The sequence below is a fragment of the Cygnus olor genome, chromosome 8 (assembly GCF_009769625.2).
Source record: "Cygnus olor isolate bCygOlo1 chromosome 8, bCygOlo1.pri.v2, whole genome shotgun sequence".
NCBI classification, from domain to species: Eukaryota; Metazoa; Chordata; class Aves; order Anseriformes; family Anatidae; genus Cygnus; species Cygnus olor.
In genome coordinates, this window is record NC_049176.1 from 17,913,895 (window position 1) to 17,931,743 (window position 17,849).

At 45.8% G+C, this 17,849-nt stretch overlaps 1 protein-coding gene across 3 annotated transcripts; it reads left to right on the forward strand.

Moving 5' to 3' along the window:
- The first annotated feature begins 830 nt into the window (after positions 1 to 830).
- Positions 831 to 17,296, forward strand: LPAR3 (lysophosphatidic acid receptor 3). 3 transcript variants are annotated; one of them, XM_040565781.1, is made up of 3 exons: positions 831 to 1,254; positions 9,024 to 9,781; positions 15,048 to 17,296. In XM_040565781.1, exons 2-3 carry the CDS (start codon positions 9,046 to 9,048, stop codon positions 15,395 to 15,397), a joined length of 1,086 nt encoding a protein of 361 aa, XP_040421715.1. In that variant the 5' UTR covers positions 831 to 1,254; positions 9,024 to 9,045; the 3' UTR covers positions 15,398 to 17,296. The 3 variants fall into 3 exon arrangements, with proteins under 3 accessions (XP_040421715.1, XP_040421716.1, XP_040421717.1); XM_040565782.1 differs by lacking the exon at positions 831 to 1,254 and adding an exon at positions 5,950 to 6,458; XM_040565783.1 differs by lacking the exon at positions 831 to 1,254 and adding an exon at positions 6,453 to 6,499.
- Positions 17,297 to 17,849: the final 553 nt, after the last annotated feature.

The following is a 17,849-nucleotide window of genomic DNA, read 5'->3' on the forward strand; positions in this document are numbered from 1 at the left end:
AGGGGAGGGAGGATGGTGTGGGATAAGACTCAGGGCTCAGTTTGGGGCCTTCTATTCATGGATAAAATGGGGGAAAAGTGGTTGCAGCAGAAGTTGTGTGCTGTTCTGCACGTAAAGTTAATGTGCGAGGCTCCACCCAGTCTTGAACACTAGGATTTATGTCGTACTTGCGACTGGGTTTTCTGCGGAGTGGGGCAGAGACTTTCTGCTGAGATTTTCTTCTGCCAGTTCTCCTCCAGCTGTGAGCAGCCACAGGAGTAGCTCCGCACAGCTTCTACCCAAGCTTGTTCTTGGTAACCTGTCCAGGTAGGTAGCGCTGGACAGACCCAGCAGAACACAGTCCTTAGGTAAATTTTGTCTTTACCTTCCATACTTGAGCTTGGTTCGTTCTTCGTGGCAAAGCTGTGTGGGCCAGGTCCTGCCCGTGGGAGCTGACTGAGCCTCATGCTTTCTGTATTGCTGTACAATAATCTGTTTGCTTGTTCTCCTAAACCAGGCATAAACACGGGTACAGGTGAGGCGGGGGGCAGCGGCCGTGCACCTGTCCAGGCCTACTCTGGGTTGCTTTCCATGGGCTTTCTTCTAGCTCCCCGCGGGCAGGGGCTGTCTCAGCGCCCCCACAGCGGGCTCTTGGGGCTCCGCACCCCTCAGCCGGCTTCTTGGCTGTCCGCGCCTCAGAAGGACCCCTCCAAAAGGGGGGCCGGGCCGGGCCGTGCGGGCAGCGCCGTACGGGTTAAGGCGGCGCGGGGCGGGCAGCGGGCGGGCCGGCTCGGGGCGGCGGGCGGCGGGCGCGGCGCTCCGGAGGCTGCCGGTGGGTGAGTTTCGGCGGGGCTGCGGGCACGGGGCAGGGCCCGCGGGCACCGGCGGCGTGGGGGCAGCGGCGGGATGGCTCCGTCGCAGGCTGGACCGACTTCGTGATTTATGAACTTTTTATTTTTCATTTATTCGGTCAAAACCGCCCTCTCTGCAGCTCTGTTGAACTCGCGCTTATGCCGCAGCCCCCCCGGTTTGCGAGCGCCTGCCCCGTGCCGCCGGGCAGGAGCCGGGGGGGCGCCCCGGTCCCCCCGGGTTACCGCAGGTGAAGCGGCCGGGGCCGAAGGCAGCGCCCACGGAACCGCGGCTCCTTTCGGCAGGCACACGCGCGGCGTCGTGTCCGTGCGCCGCCCGCTGCACGCCCCTGGGTCTGCGCCTCTGCCCCGAGCCGCCGGCAGCAGGCACGCCGTGCGGGTGGTTCCTTAGCACCTTGTTCGTAAGGTAGGGTCCCAATCCGCGTGCTGCTCTGAAAAACGCAGAGATGCGACTTTGTGTGATATGCTCTGATCGTTTTTCCCTCAAGGAAAAAGAACAAGCGCCTTTGTACCTCCGTGTCGTGCAGGTAGGTCCGTGCTCCCGCCCGCGATACCGATCTGGAAACCAGCGCTTTTTGTTACAGGCTGGTAACGTGCGCTGCTGTAGCTCGCTTCGCCAGCCTACGTAGAGTTTGTGGTTTCTTCCGTGCTCTTAAAGTCTTGGAAGAGGTTTAGCGGAAAGCACAACTCAAATCCAGTTATGTGGGGAAACATTTGAATTCGCTAAGTTTATCTGTTTGCTGAAAAGAAAAGAAGCTAACTAGCACAATCAGAAAGGACGTGGCTTTTATCAGCAAGAAAAGCTGAAGGATGCGTTTGGCTCTTTGCAGAATGCCGGACTACAGCTTCGGAGGAGCTGAACTGGCTGTATCCTCATCTCCTGCTATGACCACTTCAAAGCCCCCTCCGGCACAGTCCTTATGCTATCAGGGAATGAAATAAGGTCTCTGAAGTGTAAAACAGCACAGAGAATATATTCCACAAAAGCAATTTCTCAGGTAGTTGGTCTTCAAGATTCTCATGCCTGGATTCTTTTTTTAAAGCAATTAAGTCCACTTTCATGTGCCTAGCTAAGTGTTTCTTGGAGCCCACCATTTCTTACCACTTCCACTGAAGTGAATGCTTGCAAACCACAGCTCTGAATCTGTTAATAAATCAGATGCGGGCAGGTGGCTTTTCCCAATGAGCAGTGTGCTGAAAATTACAAATGAAAGTTCACTTGCTTGTGAATGTGCTGAAGGGGTCTGTACTTCCAGTGTACAAGTTTCGTGAAAGACTGATGATGTGTTGGGCTGTAGAAATGCATCTGTTGGTGATCAATGAGCTGATGGCAGGGTTCTGGAGAAACGACAAGCTTAGTTTATAAGCAGAACAGGTATTTTCTTCTAGGCATGTTTCACAATGTAAAGGCTGCTTGAATGGCTTTGAAATACTTTAAATACTGTGTCTGTTTCCGCATTATAGGATGACCTGCCAGCTCCTTCCAGAACCACACTTAAAGGAGGCTCTAAATGAAAGCTTTGCAGTGAAGTTTTTAGTTTGGACTCCATATATAGATTTAGTAAACCACAATTTCAGAAAGTCTTAAATTACCAAAGTCTGAAGTCTGAACTTGTGGTAACTAGTGAGTTACTTAGTAGCTGCCCTGAACAACTTCTTTTAGTGGATGGGAGCTTTAAAAAGACCTCTGGTGCAGTGGGGTAGCTGTGCATTAAAGGGATGCCAGGAGCTGGAGCCTGAGCCTTTTCAGGACTTGGTGTAGGTGACCCTGTGCTTTACAGCCAAGCTGCCCGCACCAGCCTGCCACGGCTCGCTGGGGACCAGCGCTGTCACAGACTTGCGCGGGGTGCCCCCATAACGATTTTTAAGCCTCTTATCAGTCTGTGTGTACAAGGCGCTGTGGGTCCGTGGCTGGTGGTACTGCTTCCTGACCTTGCAATTTAAATATTTAGTTTTGAGCTCCTAAAATTTTGGAAGGTTTAATGCTTTAAGACCCTTTGTACCCCCTATCCTGTGTACAGTACCAAGGCTATCTGATAAGTAATGAAGCCGTAGATGTTTCCACCACCAATACATAGGAGTTGACAAATATAGAAGTAATTCAAAGAGATATGATTTATGCTTCTCAGAAATATAACATGCTTACAGAATCATCTTGACTTCCCTCCTCCCGGTCCCTACCTGTTTTATTCCAACCTATGCTGCCACTAAAATGGACTGTTACTGGAAGCGGCTGGAACCCTGGTGGAAGCCTGAGCATTTCCATCAAGTTAACATTATATGGATGAAGCTGGCTTGGAGTGGAAATGGATGTGGCACTCTGTTCTTATTCTAAAAAGAGTTGAAGACCAAGATAACAAGATAATGCTGCTTGTGCATGCTTGATTTGAGTTCACAGTCAATTATCTAAAATGGGAGATACTTAAGTTATGAAGAAAAATAAACATGGCCAACCACAGACAGAAATGGATTTCCGTAGTAATAAATTCTTTGGATTCAAGAGCTTACTCATTAAGCCTTATAGCTTTATTTATAATCTTTTTTTATTATACTTTTAACACTGAATTAAAAAGAATGGCTTTTAAAAAGTACATTCTTAGTGCCTGGAAAAGTGGACCATGTAGCAGCTGTTCCAAGTACAGGCAGTGCCCACAGAATTTCCCTAATAAACCAAATGTAAACCAGTTACTTCTGAGATAATTTTTCTCCGTTAAACCTGCCAAATGAATGTTGGTTTCCATTGCATCCTCTAATGGTATCAGATAAAGTCTCTGGTTTAGAATCTGAGGACTAAGGAATAACATTGTTCTTTATGCATCAGAAACTGACGACTAAATGTGGATTTAGGGAAAAACTTCCTTTTTGTCTGTTTGTCTGAACTGACTTTTGTATAATACTAATTAACTACTAAAGACAATTCAAAGTAAACCTAAGAGCTTACCTCACCAAATTCCTTCTTACAGTTACATATTAACATTTTTGGCTTTGGCTCTGTTACACACCCTTTTCAGCATTGGTATTTCTTTCTTTTTAAGCTGAGGCAACCTGAATGGGTTTCTTGGGTTACTGCGCAATCATTTGGCTGTGTTGTTTTCCTCCGTGGCCATGCATGTGTTCAGGGTGTGGAGGGGAACAAGGAACCGATTCCCTTTCTGGACTGGTAAACTGGTACTACTGGTACACACAGCCTGCCTGCTGAGTGCTGGCTGCCTTCTGCTGCCATCGCTGCCTCTGTGGATCCAGGTGAGAAGGAGCTTCTCAGTGACTTGGAAAACAAGATGGCAGGGGCACTGGCTGTCCAGAACAGAGGAGGGGGCCGGGGGTGCCCTCATGGGCCCATGGGGCAGGCAGGAGTGTAGCTAATGGGGTCATCTGTGAGCGTCCTGGCCTTCCTGGGCTCATGCTGCTGCACAGCCACCTGCTGCCAGTGGGACTTGTGTTTTAACTTGTCCTCAGCCAGATCTACCCTAGAGTGTTTCTCCGCAGTAACAGACCGGGTGCAGGACCTGGAGTGGGGGATTTCAAGCAGCTTTCCTCCTTGCTCCACCACAGGTGCCTGTGACAAGTCAGCTGTACAACCCCTGCGTGCCTCAGAGGTGCTGTGTGACAGGCCTGAGATGCCTGGCAGAGGTCTGCCCGCTGCTGGGGCTGGGTTTGGGGCCGGGCTGCCCTGCCTGGTGTGCACAGCCCTCACTGCCCACCCAGCCCCGGCCTGAAGCTGAAGCTCAGCTCCTGTCCTCCCCCCGCAGCTCACACACTCCCACCCTGGTGCCTTCCTGCAGCAGCAGGCCAGCAGCCACCCTGAATCCTCCAAACTGATGCCAGCTTTGCAATAAGGTTGTGGCAAACGCGTTGAAACAACTCAGCTTTTAATGGACGGGAAAGGCAGTGAGGCAGTGGTGTGTGCTGTGAATCACGCTGTGGCTTGCAGGCTAAATGTTATAATGACCCTCTCATTAAAATCTCTCAATAAAATGCTATCTGAGTTTTCCCTTCAGAGCAGGCTGCATTAATGGTGAGAATCTCCCCTTGGGAGTGACCTACAGGCCGAGCTAATTTTGAGTCAAAGTGATTTAAAAGGTGATTTTAATCACAGTTTGAATCAGCAAAATCATTGACTTAAATAACCGATACCAGTTTTTCTGCGAATATACATGATTTTGTAACTTCCTTGAGGCAAACCCTTTTCTAATTGGATAACAACTCTTACAGTGTGTTGATTGGCAACCAGCTGAAGCTTTTGTCTGAAGCTTCCACGTGATGGTTTATTTTAGTAACCTTTTGTTTAAGTAGCTAGCATACTGTAATAGTAGAGACTCAGGCAAATTCTTGAGAATGGTGAAGGATATTTTCTGGCTCAGGGTGTCCCTGCCCCTGGCAGGGGGGTTGGAACTAAGTGGTCCTTAAGGGTCCCTTCCCACCCAAACCATTCTTTGACATGTTACAAGTTGTGCTCACATAGAGAAAAGCAAAATCAATTCAAATACGCAAGCTATCTTGAAGACAAGAGAGCTGAAAATGCACTGTAATGAGAAGCATTTTTAATATATGCTTTCTCATTTGCAAGCAGTTTAACTGAACCAAATCCTTTGAGATTTTGAAGCAGATGACTTCTCTCCCTCAATACCTCTAGCACTCTGAGTAATAGGAAGAAATAGTCCATCAGCTCCTGATATTTGTAGCCACAATTAGTTGAACTGAACTAATTAAATAGACTGACACGAGGAAAAGAACCTTTTTGACAAGGGCAAAAAGGCACTGGGATTGGCAAAGTTTTGATGTCTTCACTCGCAACTGACTTGGAACAAGCAAATAGTGTTACTGTCACTGAGTTTTGGAGATCTGTGTGGAGCTCTATAAAGCCACGAGTGGCACAGAGGTGGTGAATGGAGGTTGTTTGCTGTCCTCTCCCATAAAAGCTAGAAGTATCAAGCTGGTAAGAGCCACTTCAACAATAAAAGGTCTAGCTATTTTTCTACTACTTCAGTTTCTATTAATTTTATAACTGTGGCAGACTATATTATGCCTGGTTTTTCAAATATTTGTTTAAAAATACTTAATAAACAAATCTGAAATATCTAATACTTAAGAAGTTTGTTTTTCTTCGTAAGTTTAAACCTGCTGTAAGGAAAAAGATCTTCAATTTGACTGCGGAAGCGAAGACCTGGAGAATAAAGTCCTGCAATGCGTTAACCTGTGCCACGCCAGGAAATATGGGATCTCCTCTCGCACATTCGTTGTGCCTGGTGCAGATTGGTGCAGGGCCATCAAGGATACAGCTGCCCTGAGGCTGGGCCAGTTCTGCTGTAAGGACACAGACATAAAAAATGAAGGTGTGAGATATCCATGCTCTGGATGGGCCCTGGAGTGAGGAGCAGTGCTCTCTGTATATAGGCTGGTACAGGCAGCCCTGCGCTCTGCAATACTGGGATGCAAGCTAGCTCCAGTTCAGCTACTGCTTGGATGCAGCCTCTGTCTGGACATCTCCAGAGTTGGCCCTGTGACCTTCAGACCTTAGCTGAACGCTTTCCTACTCCCTTCATGCCTTATCTCAGCATCACAAGACATCACTTTCAAAGTCATTTGCCGTTTGAGCTCTGCTGAGTGACAGTGAGTGTACTGTGATTATTGTGGAGGAGAATTACTGATAGGTGATTTTTATTCTTTTTGGGGGTACTATTTCAAATGAGTATGGCATTTCAATAAGCGGAAGTATTCAGAATAAGTTCACAGTTGATATTATTGATTTCTTTAAGCTTGTTGCCTAGATAAGATGTAACGATGTGTCTGCAGATCTCTTTGCTCTCTTGTCACTGCAAGCAAGAGATTCATCTCTTGAGATGATTACACAGTAAGATGCATGTTCAGAAAACCTTCCCTGTAATTTTCACAGATTTTTTTTTCTTTTTCTCCTGCTACTCTTGCCCCAAATGCTACTTCTATATGCAGGCACTTGGGTTGTTCTTTAAAAGCTTCCTGCCAAGCTCAGCAAGTCCTTTACTGCCTTGGTGGGTAAGACCAGAGCTGCCTGGTCTGGGCAGGGTTCCCAGCTTGAGTAGCTGTTGTTCACAGCTGCTTAGGGACTTCTGGTTGCTTACAGATTTAATTGCATCATGTTCTTCTGAATACTTTCTAAGTGAAAATGGGGAATTTACTGACTGCCCAACTTTACTGTGCTGCTTTGAGCTGGGAGAGGTAGGTACCAAGCTCTAGTTGACTCCTGATGGTGGTTCTGAGTTACTGAGGCTTCTTTATTTTTAGATGAAGGGATGCTCTGTAATATTTCAGTGCAAGGGATGATTTACTTGTTTCCTTCCACTTCTTATCCTTAAACAGCTGTTCTTACTTCTGGCTATATACTTGAATTTGATGCTTTAAATAAGAGATTCTTGTATAAAAGAAGCAGTTGCGTAGGTTCTTGAGGGTAAAAAAATGGACATCAACGTCAAGTGGCCTGCCTTCATGCTGACTATTAGATACAGGGTGGAAACCAGGAAAGGCTAAGAAGCCAGTTCAGAAAAATGAAGTATTCAACAAATTTTCACTTAGCTGCAAATATTAATCACAGAATAGTATGAGTTGATCTAAAGTTAGACGATACAAATGCTGTATGAGAGAAATAACAACAGTAGCATAACTTAAATCACAGAAGACAAACCTTTTATCTTAAAGCTCAGAAAGAATCTTTAACATAAATGTGGATTGTTAGCCAGCCTGCTGGGGGTTGCTTAATTTTCTTCTCACTCTCCAGAGAGATGAGATACCACTGCTAGTCCATTATTAGCCTGTGGTTACCTAAGTGTACCTGATCTTTATCTGTGATCAGTCTTAGCTGCAGAGGTGAGAAGCTTAGGCCTTTTCTTGCATCTTTCTGCCTGTGCCCATTGCATCTGCTCTTTCCATCCTTTCAGCCCCACTCAGCCCGCTGCTCTGGCACTCACAGCACCGTGAGGCCTGCGAGGAAGTTGACAAAGCTGGCAGCCTTGTTCCTCCAGCAGCCCTGCATCCCCACGCCGCCTCCTGTCCTCAGTCAGGCACGGGTTTGCTGCTCTGTGTGGTGTCTGCCGTGCCTAGGGCCTTGTGCCATGGTTGGGATCCTGGGTTTGGCAAAAATTATATGGTATTTGTTAGCAAAGTCAAGGTTAAAACACTTACTCAGGTCCTGGCAGTGAATGTGAGGGCTCGTGGTGATCAGACACAAACGCCCGCTACCAGGCTGTGAGACCCTGCACAGGGTCTGCTCGCCGTGAGCAGTTGCTGTCAAAATTGCTGACATTGACCTCTCTGGAGAAGTTGAAGTGTGCTGTCATCTGGTAGCCAGAGCTGCCCCTCCGTCACGTCTAATAGCCCTGTGTCCACAGCAGTGCGGAGCAGATGTCAGAAAACAACCCTGCGCTGCTGCTCTTGCTGGGCCGTTCTTTATCCTGTGGTTGGGTACAGAACTGCGTTTTGGTTTTGAAGATAATTGGTGTGTGTGTGGTGCTCACAGCGCTCTGGGGTGACAGCCCAATAAAATAATCTGTGGCTTTAGTGCAGACAAATATGTACAGTGGTTTTTTTTACTTTTCAGCACATTTACTTGAATCCCGTAGCAGTAAGTAACAGGCATGTGTTCAGAATATATATGCCCTTAGCATTTTATATACATACGTTATTGCATTCATTAATATATAATTCAAAAAAAGTTTTTTTCCAGTAATAGGCTTTTTATTGCTTAGTCAGTAAAATGGAAGAGTTATGATTTATGCTTTACTGTCCTGACTGGATGCACTGAGAAATGGAAATAATGATGGGGCTGTGGCTCAAACATGGGATTTCACAGTAAGAAAGGCCTGGCTGTAGCTCAGGTTTTCTTTTTGACCTCCACTTTTAACCTCTTAACTTCCACATTGTTGCCTGCACAGTATGACTGCTAGTGCAAGGGGACTGCTGGCTGTAAGCAGGTAAGACTTGCAAAAAATCCTCATTCATGGAAGCATCATTAATTGCAGTCCTTTAGAGGACAGAATATTTCCTTCTGCACTAATAAATTGTACAATATGAATTTTTACTTGAGGTTTCCAAATACATGCCCCCCAAAGGAAAAAAAATTACCCCAACATGTTAAGTATGGTTATTCGAGCAAGGACCAATAGTTAACTTAATTCCTTCTCTTTCCCCTTCCACTCTTCCTAGGATGCAGGGGCTGTAATCCAGGATGAACGAATGCTACTATGATAAGCGCATGGACTTTTTTTATAACAGGACAAACACTGACACAGCAGATGAGTGGACAGGGCCAACGCTTATTGTTGTTCTGTGTTTTGGGACGTTTTTCTGCCTCTTCATTTTCATTTCAAACTCACTGGTCATAGCAGCTGTGGTCAAGAACAAGAGGTTTCATTTTCCCTTTTATTATCTGCTGGCCAATTTAGCAGCTGCAGACTTTTTTGCTGGAATTGCCTATGTCTTCTTGATGTTCAACACTGGCCCAGTGTCTAAGACATTAACTGTAAATCGCTGGTTTCTGCGTCAGGGTCTTCTGGATACCAGCCTGACAGCTTCCCTGGTGAATCTCCTTGTCATAGCTGTTGAGCGGCACATGTCAATCATGCGGATGAAGATCCACAGTAATCTCACAAAGAAGAGAGTCACCTTTTTAATTATATCAATTTGGGCCATTGCTATTTTTATGGGCGCTGTTCCTTCCCTGGGTTGGAACTGCCTCTGTGACATTACCGCCTGCTCTTCCCTGGCACCTATTTACAGCAGAAGTTACTTGGTGTTCTGGAGCGTCCTAAACCTTGTTGTTTTCTTCATTATGGTGGTGGTTTACATAAGAATCTACATGTACGTCCAGCGGAAAACTAATGTCTTATCATCGCACACTAGTGGATCCATTAGCCGCAGGAGAACCCCTGTAAAGCTTATGAAGACCGTCATGACTCTCTTAGGTAAGAGGCTGGAGCAAGGCTGGCAATGCCAACCAGCGTTTATTAGAAAACAACACCCACTAAACTTACAAGTGGTGAAGTTATTTAGCCTTCTGTCCAGCTTAAACAGTGAAATCAATGTTGCACGAAATAGAAATGCAAAGCAGAGGGCCAGTTGGCAGCACGTGGAAGAGACGTGTCTCTGTTTGGTAAATGCTCACACGGCTTGTTTGTAGGCAGCTTGTTAAAAATGTGAGCTGTCCCTCGTTTGTTGCAGGGGACAGGGAGTTACAGAACAGCTGTGGAGGAAGGCTTATGAAGGTTCACTGCTACCTAGTAAAACACTTTCAAAATAATGTTCTTTAATATGTGCACAGGGCCCTGAATCCTGTGGCTGTATGTGGGTAGCTTTGTCTGTACTTCTTCCTCTTGTCCGTTTCCTGAACTTACTGAAAATTCACCTTCAATGGGGAAAGGAGAGGATGCCTGGTGGATCTGTAACGTTTTCCTGGCAGCTATTTGCTTTGTAGGGGGAGAATTTGCCTCTGTTTTGTAAAGATTGCATAGTGCAAAGTACTTTCAGATGGTGATACAGTACAGCCTTAGATCTCTAGATCACAAAATGAGATGTGACCTAGATTTCACCCTAGAGACACTCTGGTTATCTGAGCAGCTCAGATCACTTCAGCTAGTTGTGATGTAGCTGCTTATTAAATAGAGGTGCAGAGTGGATGGTTGATTGCTGGAAGAAAACACTAGCTGTGGTGGTGAATTTTCAGGCAGAATGGGCAGTGAGCATCTCCTAGTGGAGTAGTGAGCACCTGTAGCATAAAGTTCAAGGATCAGAACAAAGCCCTCCTCCAGGTGTAGTTACTTGCACTTGTTTCTTGAGGCAGCATGAATCTGTTCCTGTTCCTCCTTAGGCATTCAGAAAAGAAATAAATCAGACTTCAAATTTCATGTCCTTCCTTTCAAATTCTTTCTTTCTTTTGGTGGGGAGAGGGGCCTTTGGGTCAATTTAAAGATCAGCGTTAGCTTCCTCTTACTTGCAGAGTGTGGGTTTTTAGCCACCAGATTATAATTCAGACAAAGCATATGATGATATTACTTCATGGGTCAGACAAATTTAACTTAGTCGGGGTGCTGCTTTGGAGGTCATAATTTTGTATTTTTACTTTGCCAGTCAGAAATAAAATGAGAACAGAGCCTGCTTTCATAGAAGTCGAATGAGTGCATATGTCAATGGGTGCAAGATGTACCCCAAACTCCCATGTCAGATGACTTGTCTCTTGGCCTGTTCCTTCTTATCAATTTTACAGATTTTGGCTCTGTGAGGCTTTTTGTAAATATTTGTTTATAGGAATGAGAATTTATTTCTTAGAACAGCTTGCAATGTGTATTCCTGGCCTAGTCATTCAAGCACACTAAGCAAAAAGCATTAGAAACTGGATTGCCATGTTTTATGGCCTTTTTGATTACCAAAGGAACCCCCAAGTGACCACTCTGATACTTACAAACTGCTCTTATGTCCACTTATGCAATGGCCTATAGCTATATGCAGCAAGTGGGCATGGGGTTTTCAGCTCAAGGCAGTTACTTTCAGTGGCTTCTTCTTAACCGTCTGAAGATGCTTTGCAGTAAATGGCTGGTATGGTCTCAACTAAAAGCAATTACAGGAAGCGCTGTTGCTGGAGGAAGCATGATGAGAATGAGAGTGCTTGTTAACTTGCTGTCTTGGTGTCATGGCAGGTTCAGGACAAAATTCTGCTGCATGGGAGGAGGCTGCGTGCTGCAGGGTGCTGTTGGCATGCTCATCCTTCCGTCTTCCCCAGGAAAAGAGGCACAGGCAATACATTGCTTTCAACACATTGCTGTCCTCTCTGGGTATTTTCCTGTGGTCCTGCAGATGAGAGCTGGGGGAGTCTGGGTTTGTTTAACTTCATGGGTGCATGGTCATCTCAGCTGCAGATGGCTTTTTTGCACCACCCTTTGCTGGGCTTGCATGGCTCCTTCCAGAGCCTGGGATTCAGGTCCCCATCTTCTCAACGATGTCCCTGTAAGCTCTCTCTTTCTGCCATAGGCCCTCAGATGATCCGTCACAGGATAGGAGCAGTGGAAATGGCTTTCCCTTTGGCATGCTCAACTGTAGGAAGTTATCTGCTTGGAACTGGGAAACCTAGCAAAAGGAGCTAAAATCCTCTTAGGCTGACCTTGTGGCACAGTCCTGGCAAAGCATGCGACTGTCCCTGTGACGCAGGGCAGTTGGTGGGTGCGGGGGTGTGCGACGTTCAGGTGGTGTGTGTGTGGCAGCTTGTCTGAACTTGGCAGGGAGATTCCCACTGAAATGGCAACCTTAAGGCACGTGACTTCCAGTTTTAGTGAATTTATAGTTTAATTGGTAACTTGCTGTTTTAACTCGGGCACATCTGTGGCAAAGGCAAGCGGAAGCTACCACATAGTATTTTTTTTGTTGTTGTTTCCCCCCCCCTTTCTTAGTGTCGGCATGCTGAGAGACAGCTTTGATGTGGATTTTTAAGGCATGGTGCCACCAAAGCATCAGTAGTACGTCCAGGTATGCAGGAAGCCATTAATTTTTAAGTAGAGATGATGTAATCTACAAGAAAATCCATGTTTGAAACTAGTGGAAAATCCTCAAATTGACCTTGAGGCTCTGTGATTCCTGATCTCCCATAATCCGGTGTGAAGTCTCAGAGCTGTTCTTCCGATTCATGTTGCAGCCAGGCTTTATTTCTTGTCATTCGCTGAATTTTAGAGTCCCAGAAATGAAATTATTTTCAAAGCGTGGCACTTTCTCAGAGAGAGGAGCTCCTACGGGATAAAAAGTCTGCAAAGAAGATTGCCGAAGGGCCGAGACAAAGGCTTATATTTATGTTTAACCATGGGTCCCTCTCAAAGTTCTGTGGTAAAAATAGCAAAATCCTAGAAAGGCTGAGCCACACCTTGCTTTCATCAGTGCCACGCTGTGAGTAGGGTGTGAATTGCTTGGTGACAGTAAAATGTGTTTTGGATGGAGTTGAAGTAGCAGCCCTGTGAGAGCACTTCCCAGGAACTGCAGTGCTGCCACTGCGTTGCCCCCTCCTCATCACTGCCCATGGAGTGGGTGCAGCCTCCCAGCAGGGGAAACTAAAAGGTTCTGTGTGCAGTCCTCTGGGTGCCAGAGAGAGGCCTGCAGATGTTATCCCTCCGTACTTTTCCCTTTGCAACCTTGATAGGGCTCCCACAATGTCTCCTGAGAGTTCGTGGACTAATCCTGCTTGTGAGCTCAGGGTTTTGTTTGCAGGGGGGATTTCTCTCTGGTTTAGTTAAATGTGGCTGTGGGGTCCATTTCCTGTCCTGCTGGCCTCCATGAAAGCAGGGTTGGACCTAGCATGCTTTGGTAGAATGAAAAAATAATAATATTAAAAAAAAAAAAAGGCAGGTGATCAGAATGCTTTCTGTGCTTGTTCTGAGGAGGGTTTGTTACCATATTAATTTCTGCATGGAGGTGGTGTGTTGACAACTTTGCCAGTGACCTTTGGTGGCCAGCAAAAGCATCCTGTCCAAATACTTGCTGAGGCACTCGTGTAGACACAGCCATGTCTGGGTGGTCTGGTTCCAGCGCTTGTTACAGTGGGTGGGATTTGCCCTTGAACTCCAGGGCCATAAATCAGTAGGATGTTTTCTCCCTTGCAGCCTGTAAGAGGGAGCTGGTGTCACGACTGCTTACTCAGCGTGGTGGAGCCAAACCAGCGTGCAGCGTAGCGCAGAGGCTGGCCGGGGAGAGCGCGTGCTGTGGTCGCAGCTTGCCGCTCCTGGTGCCAGTGGGTATTGGAGGAATGTCACTGATGTTGACACTTGATGTTAGCTCAAAACTAACACCATGAAATTGGTACTTAGCATCACAGACATCTTGGTACAGCAGAGTAGAAAATGCATTTCCCAAAGGAGGTGGTCTCTCACCTTTCCATTCTGTGTAATTCTTCCTGGAATGCAGTAAAGGCATCAGTTGGATTTCTTCCGGACTCCTTACGATGCTCTTTATAAAAGAGGGGTCTTTCTGCAACAAGGTCTGTGGGGTGTTGTCACGTTGATTTGTTTTGCATACCGTTATGGCCTGGTGTAGGTGGGCACCATGACCCCTGAGCTCCTTAGCAGGGGGTAAATGTGCATGCCCATAAACCCAGGCCGGGCGCACGCAGCGGAGGGCATGCCTGTGGTGCTGTCCAGCTGGTGTCCTGCTGCTAGCCGGGCTCCCCCACCGGCCTGGGCACGGCTTGGACATGGGAAAATCAGTGGCCTCGAGAAAAGGAGCATGACCAAAACTGTTGAACAGATACCAAGACTCCCAGGAGAGCTTTATAGCATGTAGCTGCTGCCATCCTTATGTGTTTGATTATTTTTCACGCCCAAAAAAGGGGAGCTATGCCTCTGTAAATGATTGGAATTTGCTCAGTACGTTGTTTGAAATGTGACTGCTGTGCAGAGTTGTAATTTTCTATTTCAGTACGTCAGGCTGCAATTGTGGCTTGTGCTAAGTTAGCATTATCGTGCACTGGGCTGCTTTCTCCATGGGCTCCCAGGCTGGCGGTGCCGCGGGGGGCAACTGGGGCTGGGCACCTCCCAAGCCCGGGGCTGAGACCAAACACCCCGATGTCGTCCCCCTGACAACTTTGCACACATTGGAGGAGACGAAGAGAACCCTGTGGCTCTAGGGCTAGTCCTTTGTTTTCTTGTTCCCCACACCACTACTTTCCTACTTCCTCATCTTTTTTGCCTTTTTTTTTTATCATGCACTTTGCCGCATTTCTTTGCCCTGATTGCTACAGCCTTGTTTCATCTTCACTGCCTCATCTTTTTCTTTCTCTGTTCTCCTTTACAAGCGGTGGCAGTGAGACACTGGGCATCTTCCCCTCCAGCATACGAGATACGTGAAGAGAGGACATCTTCTCTGTTCAAAGTGCTAGCTGTGTGCTCCAGAGATCCTGTTTATTTACCAGAGTGGACAAATTGCTGTTGTGAGGTCCTTTCCCGACTTGCGTTTGAGCTGATGCTGACAGTAGCTGGATTCTCACACCCTGCCTGCTTCTGAGGGCCTCGTGCTCCAGGCCTGGCAGAGAAGCTGTAGCAGATGCCATTTTGCTATTGTCACTAGTATTTTGTCCGCTCCAGCTTTCTTAATTTTTGAGTAATTTTTTGATGAACGAACTAGTAAGATGTTTAAAAAACAACAAAGCTAGAAGTCTGAAATCTTTTTTTCCTTTCTTTTCTCTGTCTCCTTTATTTCCAGGTGCCTTTGTTGTCTGCTGGACTCCTGGACTGGTCGTCTTACTGCTTGATGGTCTAAATTGCACCTACTGTGGGGTTCAGAATGTGAAAAGGTGGTTTCTTCTCCTGGCCCTGATGAACTCTGTCATGAATCCTGTAATTTATTCATACAAAGATGATGAGATGTGGAGCACCATGAAAAAGATGCTTTGCTGCTCGTCTGATGATAAGAGCCAGGAGAGACGCTCGTCACGGATTCCCTCCACCGTGCTTGGCAGGAGCACGGACACCACAGGGCAGTACATTGAAGATGGTATTATTCAAGGGACGATTTGTGGAAAAGGAGATCTTAATGATAAAGGAAACTCCTGAGTAATTCAAGGGCCTGAGTTGGCTGAGAAAAGGAGGGGGAAGGGAAAAGTTTTGTAAGAGAAGATTGACTGGCAAAACTGGTAAACAATATATCCACTTCATTCCAGAGCCTCAACTCCAGTGTTAACAAAAGTTCTTATAAGTAATTGACTGATGGAAAAACACTTTGTAATGAAGAAAACTTCCTGTGCTTCTTTTTCTTTTAAGTGCCTGAAATTATCTTTTTTGTGAATGGAATAAGTATATATGAGAGACTTTCTGTGCGTGGAAACAAAACGTAAATAATGTAGTGAGGTCCTCCAGTGAATGGCATTCATGCTTTGAACAGTTTCTTGAGGAGGATTGTAGGCTTGGTTGGACAGGATTGTGGCCTCTTCGCTTTCCCTGTTTACAAGTTCATGCTTCTCTTGTCCTCCTCCTTCTCTTGCTTTCAAGATAAGTAGTTCGATGGCTTATTAAAGCTGTGCCAGAAACCCAGCTGCGATGGGAAGACCAAATACCTGTGCGTGTGTATAAAATTCAGCCATAAATCATCAGGATCTGACATTACAAAGTGTATAAAAGCCATTATATACAGGCGGATGAGTGCTGCAAGGAGACATGTTGCACGCTTTGCTGCTGTCACGTAGGCAGCTGTGGAGGGTGGACTAACAGCAAGGCAGTGCTTATTAAGCCTGTTTTTTACTTTCCCAGATAATATCAAATGGGTGGCTCACCCTTCTTTGTGACTGTTGTGCCACTGAGAGAAATGATACCCGAAACCCTGTTCTAACACAGCAAACTTCTAAGGGGTATTTAAATGTACATATAATATATACAGGCTCAATTAATTTATTTAAAATAGAAATTAATTAAAGAAAAAAAGCCTGAAAACGACTTCAGCTCCTACAAGAATACAATATGAATTAATCATCTGACCTCATCTGGACCACATTTAACCTCTGATTTGCAAGCAAGTCTTAAGGTAGTATGCTTGAAGAGGCCATGAAACAGCAAGTGATGGAGGGCTTTCAGCATTGTGACTGATCATGTGCGGTGTGCGTGCGGTCACAGCCGTCCAAAAAATTAAGTTTTGACTTATGGACTATGCTCTAATGGAGGATCCAGCAATTTAAAGGTCTAGGGTAATGTTTTTAAATCATAAGCTTTTAAATTAAAAATTCGAATGTGGATTTCTCAGTGGTCTAAGAACCTGTCTCTTGCTGTCCGATTTCAACAGCAGTGAGCTTCCTGCTCCCTCTTCCTAATTTCAACAGGAGTTACCTGTGTTGTCCTAGAGAAAACCTGATCCCTGGTACTAAATCAGGCAATTGCATGCAGAGACCACGTGGAATTGTTGGAGAACAACATCAAGAGCGTATTGTACAAGGCCAGAAGATAATCTGTGGTTTGGTTTGGGCAAATTCTTCTGGCACAATTTGCTCGCAGAAAATCTGGATCATGCTGGTTGAAGCAGAACCAGCGCCTGGCTTAAAGGCCAAGTTGAAGTTTTATAGAAGGCACTGGGGGATTTGGGAGCAGACCTTAGTTTACGAGCACAGCAAGCCCATGGCCAGAGACACCCCCCCCCAACACAAGTTAGCTAGTATGGGTATGACCTAACATTTCACAGTAAATGCTGTATTTATGAGTAATGCTGGAAAGGTTTACACATGTGGTATTTTTGTTGGTTTTGTTTTTGGCCCTTATAATGCAATGTTCTTGTGCAATTACTACTTCATTAGTCTGGTGTCTTGAAAATTACGTAAAGTTGTGCTTTGTAAAGCCAGTGACATTGCAAAGGCATATCATGCAAATGTTTGTGTCCCTAGAGCTACCTGCAGTGCACAGTTTGTGTTAACCAGGCCAAAACTCAGTATACAAAGCCAATGGAAAATAAAATGCTACTTCAAAATAAAATACTTGTTTTGTTTCCTGTTTGGGTTGTGGCTGAACGTTACCTGGCACCACCGCCAGCAGTAAATGGCTGCTGCTGTTCATACTTGTTTCCATGGAGCCACTGGAGCTGAGACTGATCGAACTGCAAGTAAAAATGAAGATGGCAAAGCCTTGTTTTATATTATCACAGAGGGATTTTTGTTTTAATAAAATTGCTATGTTTATTGGCAACACTAGCCAGTGTAATACTTGGTTGGTCAGGGTCTTGAAGAGAACTTGCATGAAGGCCTGGGACACCTGCAGCAGTGGAGAAAGCACTAGATTTCTCCTGCAGACCTTGGGATTTGGACTGCAAAACAGTAACATGTGGACAGTTTCTCCAGGTAAGCAGGAAAAGGTGAATCCTGTAAAAGGTAAAGGATGGCATTGCTTGTAGTATTCCTCCTACAGTAGATTTGCGTTCTGGTGAAGGCCTGAGAGGTATTAACAACTGTTCTGCCACAAGTAAGTGGAAGGATTTGAGGTCTGTACTTCTAGTCTTTGTGTTGTCTCATTTAAAAACAAAACCAAACAA

Coding starts and splice junctions, on each gene's coding strand:
- LPAR3 (XM_040565781.1), top strand. CDS start 9,046: ATGAACGAATGCTACTATGATAAGCGCATGGACTTTTTTTATAACAGG. Junction 9,782..15,047: donor GACCGTCATGACTCTCTTAG/GTAAGAGGCTGG, acceptor CTTTATTTCCAG/GTGCCTTTGTTGTCTGCTGG.